This window comes from Salvelinus fontinalis, chromosome 9, assembly GCF_029448725.1.
Source record: "Salvelinus fontinalis isolate EN_2023a chromosome 9, ASM2944872v1, whole genome shotgun sequence".
In the NCBI taxonomy this organism is placed as follows: Eukaryota; Metazoa; Chordata; class Actinopteri; order Salmoniformes; family Salmonidae; genus Salvelinus; species Salvelinus fontinalis.
Genome location: NC_074673.1, coordinates 19,187,214 through 19,201,201, shown reverse-complemented (window position 1 = coordinate 19,201,201; position 13,988 = coordinate 19,187,214). Strand labels below are relative to the sequence as shown.

Genomic DNA, 13,988 nt, shown 5'->3' with positions numbered 1-13,988 from the left:
TCGAGGTAAAAGGGATGTGTAATTCCCCAAACACCTTTCCAACGCATTTCTCAGTAGTAGGTATTCAAAAGTACCAACAAAACCCAAAGTGTTTTTATGGGCTTACTTTGGACCTAAGCGTGTCGCCTGCCTTCCCGCCTAAGTGGACAACGACTCCCATGGTTAAGGGGGTGGAGTCGTGCATCTCTTTCAGTACTTACAGATCTCTGAAGTCACTGATTTTCTCATGGAGTTTTCATTCAGTAGTGTTTTCGTTACATGTACTGTATCTAAAGCCATTCCTTTTACAATCTGATGTACCTGTATTTTCGTTTTCTTTGCGTCAGACTCAGTAGAACATATGGTTCAATGAAAGAAAACGATGTAAATACCCACACACACTGTAACGGCTTTCGTTGGTGGAAGGAGAGGAGGACCAAAATGCAGCTTGGTACGTATCCATAATATCATTTTAATCGAGAATGAATACAAAATACAAAAAGAACAAGAGAATAAATGAAAACCGAAACAGACCCGTATGGTACTAACACAGGAAACAACCACCCACAAAACACAATAGAAAACAGGCTACCTAAATATGGCTCCCAAACAGAGACAACGATCGACACCTGCCTCTGATTGAGAACCATACTAGGCCAAACACATAGAAATATAAATACAGAACAAAACATAGAAAAACAACATAGAATTCCCACTCCCAACTCACGCTCTGAACAAACTAAAATAAAGACAAAAAACAGGAACTAAGGTCAGAACGTGACACACATATTCTGCTCCTTCTCTGCACCGATTGGTAGATTTAAACACACTCTGATTTTATTATTTAAGGTTGGGAAAGTATTGATGAATAATATAGAAACAGGTTTGTAGAGCCTTTACACACTAAATATATTGGTAAATAAAAAAAAATATACAGTGTTTGGATTCATCCTAACAGTTGCCATATTCAAGTTCAAACCATTAAATATTGGAAGGTGAGACCAATAGGGGTTGACCAATAGGGGTTGACCAATAGGAGTTGACCAATAGGAGTTGACCAATAGGAGTTGACCAATAGGGGTTGACCAATAGAAGATGATCAATAGGGGTTCACGAATAGGAGTTGACCAATAGGAGTTGACCAGTAGGGGTTGACCAATAGGGGTTGATCGATGGGAGTTGACCAATAGGGGTTGACCAATAGGAGTTGACCAATAGGGGTTGACCAATGGGAGTTGACCAATGGGAGTTGACCAATAGGGGTTGACCGATGGCGGTTGACCAATAGGGGTTGACCAATAGGGGTTGACCAATAGGGGTTGACCAATAGGAGTTAACCCATAGGAGTTGACCCATAGGAGTTGACCAGTAGTCCTATAAACCTACCCTAATAGTACTCACTAATCATGGGCACAAGGCTCCAGGTTTTAAAACTGCGTTCCATAATGTTTTCAAATAGGCTTTATGTTCCAAATGATGGCACCACATATAATATGTTAACCTGATGTGATCCACTAGCGATCCTCAGGAACAACAAGACGAACGTGACGGAGGAAAGAAAGGTCAACTAACCATGTCATGGAATGATGCAAAATGTAAGGAAACGAACACTAGTGACAGTTATAAATGTAAGGAAACGAACACTAGTGACAGTTATAAATGTGAGGAAACGAACACTAGTGACAGTTATAAATGTATGTGGGTATAACTGACAGTGGTTACTGATTGTGGCTAATATTTAACGCGCTACAAATTATTTTTAAAAATACTGTGAAAAGTATAGGCATATAATTAACACAATCTAGAACTCCTAAATCAACTCAGTAAGTTTGGCTCTATACATGGCTACAGAAGCCTGCAGCTTGGGTTTACAAATGTCATCCCTGCAAAGTTATAAGGCCAGCATTTCATTAACTTCTCTGTGGAAAAGGTGATGTGTTGATATGACTCAGTTTGCTGCCATATCACTGGTTTCATATTTGTCTCTAGCGATCGTAAGGTTAAAATAGATCGGAAACAATTGGCATTTATATTTCCAATTCCCTTATCCAAACAGCTTACTCATTTACCTAAAAAAAAAATCACGTAATTTTTTTTTAAAGACCTAGCTCTTATCAACATCTCTTATCAATAGCTCTTATCAATAGCTCTTATCAATAGCTCTTATCAATAGCTGTTATCAACAGCTCTTATCAATAGCTCTTATCAACAGCTCTTATCAATAGCTCCTATCAACAGCTCTTATCAATAGCTCTTATCAATAGCTCTTATCAATAGCTCTTATCAACAGCTCTTATCAATAGCTCTTATCAATAGCTCTTATCAACAGCTCTTATCAATAACTCTTATCAATAGCTCTTATCAATAGCTCTTATCAACAGCTCTTATCAATAGCTCTTAACAACAGCTCTTATCAACAGCTCTTATCAACAGCTCTTATCAACAACTCTTATCAACAGCTCTTATCAATAGCTCTTATCAATAGCTCTTATCAACAGCTCTTATCAAGTAGCAAATGACAATGGAGAATGGTGTCATTAATATATGAAGAAATTTGATGTTCTTCAACTTGGAACCAACAGGTTGCTCCACCGAATTCATCGTTTCATCCAGGTCAGAATATGGTGTGTCACACCTCCTCCAACACACCTTCATTAAAACGGTGTATCTGCAGACACACCTCCTCCATCACACCTTCATTAAAACGGTGTATCTGTAGACACACCTCCTCCATCACACCTTCATTTCTTTGATCTCCACGTAAAACGAATAACAGGTGAATAGCAGGTGAATAACAGGTGAATAGCAGGTGAATAACAGGTGAACAACAGGTGAACAGCAGGTGAATAACAGGTGAATAACAGGTGAACAGCAGGTGAACAGCAGGTGAACAACAGGTGAACAACAGGTGAACAACAGGTGAACAACAGGTGAACAGCAGGTGAACAGCAGGTGAACAACAGGTGAACAACAGGTGAACAACAGGTGAACAGCAGGTGAACAACAGGTGAACAGCAGGTGAACAGCAGGTGAACAACAGGTGAACAACAGGTGAACAACAGGTGAACAACAGGTGAACAGCAGGTGAACAGCAGGTGAACAGCAGGTGAACAACAGGTGAACAACAGGTGAACAACAGGTGAACAGCAGGTGAACAGCAGGTGAACAACAGGTGAACAACAGGTGAACAACAGGTGAATAAAAGGTGAACAACAGGTGAATAACAGGTGAACAACAGGTGAACAACAGGTGAACAGCAGGTGAATAACAGGTGAATGACACTTGAACAACAGGTGAACAACACTTGAACAACAGGTGAATAGCAGGTGAATAACAGGTGAATAACAGGTGAACAACAGGTGAACAACAGGTGAACAACAGGTGAATAACAGGTGAACAGCAGGTGAATAACAGGTGAACAACAGGTGAACAACAGGTGAACAACAGGTGAACAACAGGTGAACAACAGGTGAACAGCAGGTGAACAGCAGGTGAACAGCAGGTGAACAACAGGTGAACAACAGGTGAACAACAGGTGAACAACAGGTGAACAGCAGGTGAACAGCAGGTGAACAACAGGTGAACAACAGGTGAACAACAGGTGAACAACAGGTGAATAAAAGGTGAACAACAGGTGAATAACAGGTGAACAACAGGTGAATAACAGGTGAATAACAGGTGAATAACAGGTGAACAACAGGTGAACAACAGGTGAATAACAGGTGAATAAAAGGTGAACAACAGGTGAACAACAGGTGAATAAAAGGTGAACAACAGGTGAATAACAGGTGAACAACAGGTGAACAACAGGTGAACAACAGGTGAACAGCAGGTGAACAACAGGTGAACAACAGGTGAACAACAGGTGAACAACAGGTGAATAAAAGGTGAACAACAGGTGAATAACAGGTGAACAACAGGTGAATAACAGGTGAACAACAGGTGAACAGCAGGTGAACAGCAGGTGAACAACAGGTGAACAACAGGTGAACAACAGGTGAATAAAAGGTGAACAACAGGTGAATAACAGGTGAACAACAGGTGAACAACAGGTGAACAGCAGGTGAACAACAGGTGAATGACACTTGAACAACAGGTGAACAACACTTGAACAACAGGTGAATAGCAGGTGAATAACAGGTGAACAACAGGTGAACAACAGGTGAACAACAGGTGAACAACAGGTGAATAACAGGTGAACAGCAGGTGAATAACAGGTGAACAACAGGTGAACAACAGGTGAACAACAGGTGAACAACAGGTGAACAGCAGGTGAACAGCAGGTGAACAGCAGGTGAACAACAGGTGAACAACAGGTGAACAACAGGTGAACAACAGGTGAACAGCAGGTGAACAGCAGGTGAACAACAGGTGAACAACAGGTGAACAACAGGTGAATAAAAGGTGAACAACAGGTGAATAACAGGTGAACAACAGGTGAATAACAGGTGAATAACAGGTGAATAAAAGGTGAACAACAGGTGAACAACAGGTGAATAACAGGTGAATAAAAGGTGAACAACAGGTGAACAACAGGTGAATAAAAGGTGAACAACAGGTGAATAACAGGTGAACAACAGGTGAACAACAGGTGAACAACAGGTGAACAGCAGGTGAACAACAGGTGAACAACAGGTGAACAACAGGTGAACAACAGGTGAATAAAAGGTGAACAACAGGTGAATAACAGGTGAACAACAGGTGAATAACAGGTGAACAACAGGTGAACAACAGGTGAACAACAGGTGAATAACAGGTGAACAACAGGTGAACAACAGGTGAATAACAGGTGAATAAAAGGTGAACAACAGGTGAACAACAGGTGAATAACAGGTGAATAAAAGGTGAACAACAGGTGAACAACAGGTGAATAAAAGGTGAACAACAGGTGAATAACAGGTGAACAACAGGTGAACAACAGGTGAACAACAGGTGAACAGCAGGTGAACAACAGGTGAACAACAGGTGAACAACAGGTGAACAACAGGTGAATAAAAGGTGAACAACAGGTGAATAACAGGTGAACAACAGGTGAATAACAGGTGAACAACAGGTGAACAACAGGTGAACAACAGGTGAACAACAGGTGAATAACAGGTGAACAACAGGTGAACAACAGGTGAACAGCAGGTGAATAACAGGTGAATAACACTTGAACAACAGGTGAACAACACTTGAACAACAGGTGAATAACAGGTGAACAGCAGGTGAACAACAGGTGAACAGCAGGTGAATAACAGGTGAACAACAGGTGAATAGCAGGTGAATAACAGGTGAACAACAGGTGAATAACATACTATTTATCATGCTTGAAGATCAGAATACTAATATCAGAATATTTCCTGTTCCATTTCCCGTTCCATTTCCTGTTCCATTTCCTGTTCCATTTCCCCTTTCCATTTCCCCTTTCCATTTCCCCGTTCCATTTCCCCGTTCCATTTCACCGTTCCATTTCCCCGTTCCATTTCCCCTTTCCATTTCCCGTTCCCTTTCCCGTTCCATTTCCCCTTTCCATTTCCCGTTCCCTTTCCCGTTCCATTTCCCCTTTCCATTTCCCCTTTCCATTTCCCCGTTCCCTTTCCCGTTCAATTTCCCCGTTCCATTTCCCCGTTCCCTTTCCCATTCTATTTCCCCTTTCCATTTCCCCATTCCATTATCCCATTCCATTTCCCTATCCATTTCCCGTTCCATTTCCCCATTCCATTATCCCATTCCATTTCCCCGTTCCCTTTCCCGTTCCATTTCCCCTTTCCATTTCCCCATTCCATTATCCCATTCCATTTCCCTATCCATTTCCCCATTCCATTATCCCATTCCATTTCCCCTTTCCATTTCCCCGTTCCATTTCCCCTTTCCATTTCCCCATTCCATTTCCCGTTCCATTTCCCGTTCCATTTCCCCGTTCCATTTCCCCGTTCCATTTCCCCGTTCCATTTCCCCGTTCCATTTCCCCGTTCCATTTCCCCGTTCCATTTCCCCGTTCCATTTCCCTGTTCCATTTCCCCCACCATAGTGAAGCAGTTGCAGCAGCCCATTACTACCGTAACATGGTGCGTCGTCGAGCTACACAGAGCTAGGACCAAATCTAATGACGTTTTAAATACATTTTATACCACTGTGTACAAGCCAGAGGAGGAAAATCTATTGTAATGGAATTGAGATGAGACATCTCCTGATGTAAAGTGTGAATACAAACAAAATAAGTTATCTGAGGGAGGATAAATCCATGACCAAAACAACAACATAATTATCCTCTCAAACTGTTGCTTCACATGAAAAAGTCTACACACACACACACACACACACACACACACACACACACACACACACACACACACACACACACACAGAGAGAGAGAAAAAACACACACACACACACACACACACACACACACACACACACACACACACACACACACACACACACACAGAGAGAGAAAAAAACACACACACACACACACACACACACACACACACACACACACACACACACAGAGAGAGAAAACACACACACACACACACACACACACACAGAGAAAAAACACACACACACACAGAGAGAGAGAGAGAAAACACACACACACACACACACAGAGAAAACACACACACACACAGAGAGAGAGAGAAAACACCCACACACAGAGAGAAAACACACACACACACACACACACACAAAACACACACACACACATACACACTCGCGGATTCCTGCGGTGCAGCTGTTTACTGCTAGAAATCAACAGATAGAGAAACAGCAGCAGATTTTTAAGCAGGTGGCTTTTGTTTCACTACAGTGAACACAGTTTCATTACACTACAATTTGGACCAGCAAACACAACAAAACAGACCAAGTCCCTAGTTACTGCAGCAAGGCAAGCCAAAGGAGAAAGGACTGGACTACACTGCAGTAGAAAATACTGACTGCATGGATACTGCTGTCTGTAATTGACTAACAGTAGCCAATAATTGTTTATTTACCCATATGATGAGCTAGCCTGGTTAAACCAGCCAGAATGAACACCTCTCCCTCTCTCTCTCTCTATTTCCCTCTCTCTCTCTATTTCCCTCTCTCTCTCTCCTTCCCTCTCTCTCTCTCCTTCCCTCTATCTATCCATCTCTCGCTATCTCCCTCTCTCACACACACAGTGTTCAGTCTGGTTAAATTAGGCTAGCTCTTCATGTGGGTATAAATCAAGTAAGGAGAGCAGTACTAGTACTACCAGGTTACCAGACTACCAGGCTACCAGGCTACCAGGCTAACAGACTACCAGGCTAACAGGTTACCAGGCTACCAGGCTGCCAGGTTACCAGGCTACCAGGTTACCAGGCTAACAGACTACCAGGTTACCAGGTTACCAGACTAACAGGTTACCAGGCTACCAGACTAACAGGTTACCAGGCTACCAGGTTACCAGGCTACCAGACTACCAGGCTACCAGGCTAAGCTACTGGTTTTCTCGGGCCCAAAGGAAAAGCCTCTGATATCTGATTAGTTCAAAGACTTTCATCGTGGAGATAAGATAATACCTTATCATCTGTGACATGGGGTAACTTATCGTAGTATGAACATTTCAAGACCACATAACACCCTTTTGCTTTATGCTCATTCAAAAAGGGAAACGGATTGTACGGATAAAGATGTGTGACGTTGTGCTATTACAGCCTACTATGTTATTATTACGATGATATAAGGTTTAATTATTTATAAAGTGGGTCTATTCGCAAAATGTTGAGATAATGCAGTGTCTTTCAATTACTGTAACATTATCCCATATAACGTCGTGTTATTCCCATGTTATTATTAGCCCACTATCTATATATGTGTTTTTAACGTAAAAAAAATAAAATAAAATACATTTGAAATATGTTTGGAATTAAACATAAAACCACATGCCATTTGATTTTTGAAGAGATGGGATCCGTGAAATCTCAATAGACAAGGAAAACAAACAAAAGTTTTCCCATCACCAAACGTTTTAGCATGATTATTTTTTTGCCAGTGAGGCTACTGGTCCCCTGTCCTGAATATCTAGAGCGGGTTCATCTGTTACAAACTGCCCCAGTCTCTACGGCTCTCAAGAACAACATCTAATTTAAGGACAAGCCATTTCAAACGGACAAAAACGAGCACCCGGTTCGAGGGACGCCTACACACACTCACAACATTTCAAAACGGATCCCGGGCCAAATCCAATGTTGTTTTTACCCTGTAGGGCTACGTCGCGTGCACTCGCTGATACAAATCAGGTTTTGATTGGCTAAACAAACTGTCATTTGACAGCGATCAATTGAAACACTGCCTACGCATTTTAGTCACAAACTAGATGGATTGTTAGGAGGTAAACTAGGCTCCTGAGGGGTAATACTGTAACAAGACTTTAAATGATTGTGACAAATAAAATATAAATCATGTCACTAATGGAAATATAAAACCTTATAGGTTCCCACTAAACACATTGAAATGAATTAATCACAACATATAAAAGACAAATCATTAGACCAAAGACAGGTCTAATTAAATCCAAACATAATCCACTCGTAGAATCAAAGGTTAAATCTGAGAGATTAAGAGAATTATATTGGATTTTAATTACAAAAAACTCGAACGCAGATTTTTTTTAGATTAGCCTCGTGTCAAGTTAAACCGCTGACTGTTCAGTTCTTATCAACAGACGCCGTGATGACAAGAGAAGAACGGGGTTTAGGGCGTCAGGTAGCGTCGCGGTTAAGAGCGTCGGGACAGTAACCGAAACGACTTCTGGTTTGAGTCTCCAAGCCGACTGGGTGGAAAACCCTGTCGATGTCCCCTTGAGCAAGGCACTTGACCCTACTTGCTCATGTAAATCGGTCTGATTTAAAGAGCGTCTGCTAAATGACATACATGTTTTAAAATTTACTCAATACACTAAAACTGTTTTAAATATGATCTCAATTAATAAAATATTTGATAAATTGGTATGCTATTTAGGCTGTTAATTGTATGTTCCTTTTTAAAATCAGAGATGTTTTTTGTGTAAAATGAAGAATACAACGACGGCACCCCGGAGAACTAATGGGCTCACGATGACGCCTGCGGCAAGAGGAATAGCCTCCGCTAAATAAGAGTCCGGTTGACAGTTCCGGCGTTTAAAACACATAACACATTGTTCGGCTGTCACTATGCGTCGTTGACTATATGACTGTCTGTAAGGGATAAACATCTTAATGTGTTAACACGGAGATTTTTGACTTGATAGCCTAATCTAAAACATATGGTGACAGACCGAAAGGGGCTTCAATCTACCTCCAAACTAGACTTATAATCACCAGGACTAGACGAGCGTTTCTCTACAATGTATAGGGAACACACATCACTATCTTCTTATTGTCCTAAGGCTTTAGTGTAAAATAGTTATGTAGCCTATTTATGTCAGTTTTAGTCATGTTTCAAATCATACGTTTGCGTGAACATTTGTACATGTTTTGGTTGTTGTAGTAGGGCGGCAAAAGCCCAAATGTATCGCTCCGGGAAAAAACTTACCTTCTTCCCCGATAACTATTTGTGGTAAACACACCGCCAGTAAACATCCACAGAGCCACGGTAATATATCCATTTTCGGAGGTGAAGTTTCACCCTTCCCCAATCCCGGAGAGAAGAACTCGCCGTGAAAGTCTTCTTCCTCGTGCAAAACTGTTTTCTCCGCTCGCGAGTAACACGCGCCTCCACCGGGAAGACGTCGGTCTGTGGTTGAGGTGTTCAACACAACGGCGATATCAATTCCCCCTCGCTTAACACTTCTTTTGTTTCTTCTTATTTAAAATGAATAATATTTTTTGCCCCGTTATTTCAATTTAATAATTTAGAAGATTCAAAACCATTGTGGCCACTGCGGCGTTCAGAATCACGGAGAGAAAAAGAACACAATGTCATCCAGAGAATATTCAAAAAACAAAGAAATTATGGACCTGTTAAAATAAAAAATAAAAAATCAGTATGAATTCATTCATAAATCCGTAGCGGTTTTTAGTCCACGGAATTGATGCTTTCGCTCGCTGATATCTGAAGTGAGTGTTTTGATTGCCTCCAAACCAGTGAGAAGATATTTATTTTGTATTTCCTTTGGACTTTCTTCCTCCGGTGCATTTACTTGTCCCAAAAAATGAAAACGAAAAAAACAACAACACAAAAACAAAAAAAACACAAATCTAAACGAAATAGTCCATTTGTTCAAGGCTCGAACGTAAAAACGATCTTTCATAGAATGCAAACCAAAACGTTCCGTATTGCCGTTATTGCCCAGCGCTCTATAATCTAGACGTAACTCTCCGTTCTCTCTCCGTTCTCTCTCCGCTGTCCAGGCACACAGCTCCTTCCCTCTGCTCTACTCGGGAGTATTCTGGCTTGAGTTTTGAAGGCTCCGTCTTCCAGCAGCGAGAGCGCAGGCAGCCAGCATGTGCATGTAATAACGTTAGAGCGGAGCAGCTATCACATTACAGTCAGCACCTCGACCCGCCTCCCCACAGCCGCTGATTAAAGAGGACCACTCACTGCCCGCTGCAGCTTTTTCTTTCTTTAAGTTATAAAAAAGACGGACAAGGAACTGGAAAAATTGAAGCGGTGCACACACACACACACACACACACACACACACACACACACACACACACACACACACACACACACACACACACACACACACACACACACACACACACACACACACACACACACACACACACACACACACACACACACACACACACACACAGTCTCATGCCTCATGGGTCGTGAAACACCATGTTGGTGGCTTCATGCAGTAACCACTGGCTGGTTGGTTAAAAAAAAAGAAGGCCTAGTATTTCTAGAGAGCGGTGGACAAGACACGTATATGCTTAGATATAAACTCTCTATTCTTAGAAAAGAGGAATAGGGCGTTATACCGTCCGCCAGGCACCACTGTCATAGGATTACCAAACAGTTATTCAACAAACATAAGGGAAGTACGGAGATATAACGATGTCAGCAACAAACAAAAAAAAACACTGAGACGGAGAAAAACATTTATGATAACCTATGAGTTACAAAGTCATTCGGAGTCAGTAGTGTGCACTCCAAGAAGAAAAACAAATCATTTTTTAGGACACAAACCATTGTATTTGTATGAAATACAGTAGTACTGTACTGTGAAGATGCTGACATTGTGTTACTGCAGTAGTGATCGCTTGGCATGCCAGCTCAGGCAGCGGTAATGTGGTAATGTGTGGCTGCGCTGGTGATTTTAACGCACCACCCCCCTGACAGCATGCCATGTACAGTAGCGTAACAAGGGGATGATAGACTCTAAATAATCAGAATAAAACAGAACAGGGCTACACAACAACAACAACAAAAAACCCTGTCATGAAAGAGACAGAAAGATAGACTTAAGATATATGCCAGATTACAATCAAAACCTCATCTCTTCTATAGGGCTATAAAACACTCACATGTACATACGTCTCACACAGGAGGAGTCGGGACATATGGAACGTAAAACCAGAAGAGATGAGGAGTCGGGACATACGGAAAGTAAAACCAGAAGAGATAAGGAGGAGTCGGGACATATGGAACGTAAAACCAGAAGAGATGAGGAGTCGGGACATACGGAACGTAAAACCAGAAGAGATAAGGAGGAGTCGGGACATATGGAACGTAAAACCAGAAGAGATAAGGAGGAGTCGGGACATATGGAACGTAAAACCAGAAGAGATGAGGAGGAGTCGGGACATATGGAACTAAAACCAGACGAGATGAGGAACTCTGTATCAATTCAACCATAAGAGTGAGAAAGCTGAGAAAAAGTGAAATCCATTTGGGAGTCGTAGGATGAGGTTAAAAGTCCCTCGCGGCCGCATTGAACACATCAAAGCTTCTTCTCTACATCCATCCAGTTAGGAAAACCAATCGTTCCCAGAGCCTACCCGCTACTCGCTCCATAACGTACCCACCCTGGACCCACCCAGGCCCGCCCCGGCTCGGGTTCTCCAACCCACCACACCACCAGCACTAACTACAGACATTAACTCTTGGTGGAGGATTTATAATGACACAGTTATACTCTGCAGCAGGCAGCTCCTTAGATACACATCTTCTCAGAAACAGAGGTCTGGTCCAAAGTAGTGCACTATATAGGGAATAGGGCCTCTGGTTCAAAGTAGTGCACTATATAGGGAATAGGGCCTCTGGTTCAAAGTAGTGCACTATATAGGGAATAGGGCCTCTGGTTCAAAGTAGTGCACTATATAGGGAATAGGGCCTCTGGTTCAAAGTAGTGCACTACATAGGGAATAGGGCCTCTGGTTCAAAGTAGTGCACTACATAGGGAATAGGGCTTCTGGTTCAAAGTAGTGCACTATATAGGGAATAGGGTGCCATAGGGCTCTGGTCCAAATCAGTGCACTATATAGGGAATAGGGTGCCATAGGGCTCTGGTCCAAATCAGTGCACTATATAGGGAATAGGGTGCCATTTTAGCCTGAACAGACCTGGTCAAAAGTAATGCACTACATAGGGAACAGGGTTCCATAGGGCTCTGGTCTAAAGTAGTGCACTACATAGGGAATAGGGTGCCTTTATAAGACTTAGGGGAGAACACGTTAGCTGAGGTTTTCAAATCAAAATAAAATTTAATGCGCCAAATACAAACAAGTGTAGACTTTATCGTGAAATGCTTACTTACTAGCCCTTAATTAATCAACAAGGTAGTGTTTAGAAAACAGAGATAAGAAAATGTTTACTAAATAAACGAAAAAAGTTACAATCAAATAACAATGTGGAGGCTATATACAGAGGTACCGAGTCAATGTGCGGGGGTACAGGTGAGCTAGGTAATAGAGGTAATATGTATATGTAGGTAGGGGTAAAGGGACTATGCATTGATAACAAACAGCGAGTAGCAGCAGTGTAGAAATAAGGGGGGGGGGGGGGGGTCAATGTAAAAAGTCCGGTAGCCATTTGATTAGTTGTTCAGCAGGGTTATGGCTTGGGGGTAGAAGCTGTTCAGGAGCCTTTTGGACCTTTTCAGCACATGGTGGACAGATTTCATGTCTACTACATTCCCCCAGGCTGCAGCCCCTACCTCCAGCTACTGCTGCAGACCCCCCTAGGCTGACAGCCCCTACCTCCAACTACTACTACATTACAGCCCCCTAGGCTGGCAGCCCTACCTCCACCTACTGCTACAGACCCCCAGGCTAGCAGCCCCTACCTCCAGCTACTACTACAGCTCCCCAGGCTAGCAGCCCCTACCTCCAGCTACTACTACAGCTCCCCAGGCTAGCAGCCCCTACCTCCAGCTACTACTACACTACAGCCCCCTAGGCTGGCAGCCCCTACCTCCAGCTACTACTACACCACAGCCCCCTAGGCTAGCAGCCCCTACCTCCAGCTACTACTACAGCCCCCCCCAGGCTAGCAGCCCCTACCTCCAGCTACTACTACACCACAGCCCCCCAGGCTAGCAGCCCCTACCTCCAGCTACTACTACAGCTCCCCAGGCTAGCAGCCACTACCTCCAGCTACTACTACAGCCCCCCAGGCTAGCAGCCCCTACCTCCAGCTACTACTACAGCTCCCCAGGCTAGCAGCCCCTACCTCCAGCTACTGCTACACTACAGACCCCCAGGCTGCAGCCCCTACCTCCACCTATTGCTACAGCCCCCCAGGCTAGCAGCCCCTACCTCCAGCTACTACTACAGCCCCCCAGGCTAGCAGCCCCTACCTCCAGCTACTACTATACTACAGCCCCCCAGGCTGGCAGCCCCTACCTCCAGCTACTGCTACGGAAAGTTCTGGAGGTAATTTACAGATAAACACTCAGATCCAATTACCTGGACTAAGCAGGGGGTGGTGCTCCCTGCTGGACATGCCTCTGGAGCTCTGCTGTTGGCAGACTGTGGGCTGTGGGGTCCTGAGCTCATTGCCTCCGTGTCTGGCTCCCAGATCGTATCTCCCTGGAAAACAGTGGCAAGTGTTACAGAGTTGGACTATC

General features: G+C 43.2%; 1 protein-coding gene across 1 annotated transcript in view; it reads right to left on the bottom strand.

Moving 5' to 3' along the window:
- The window catches only part of LOC129862217 (neuropilin-2-like), a 115,752-nt gene extending 105,260 nt beyond the window's left edge, over window positions 1–10,492 (bottom strand). Inside the window, exon 1 of the mRNA XM_055933647.1 lies at window positions 9,500–10,492. Coding sequence (XP_055789622.1) covers window positions 9,500–9,572 — 73 coding nt within the window. The 5' untranslated portion in view covers window positions 9,573–10,492. The remainder of the gene's footprint in view (window positions 1–9,499) is intronic.
- Between the last annotated feature and the right edge of the window lie 3,496 nt (window positions 10,493–13,988).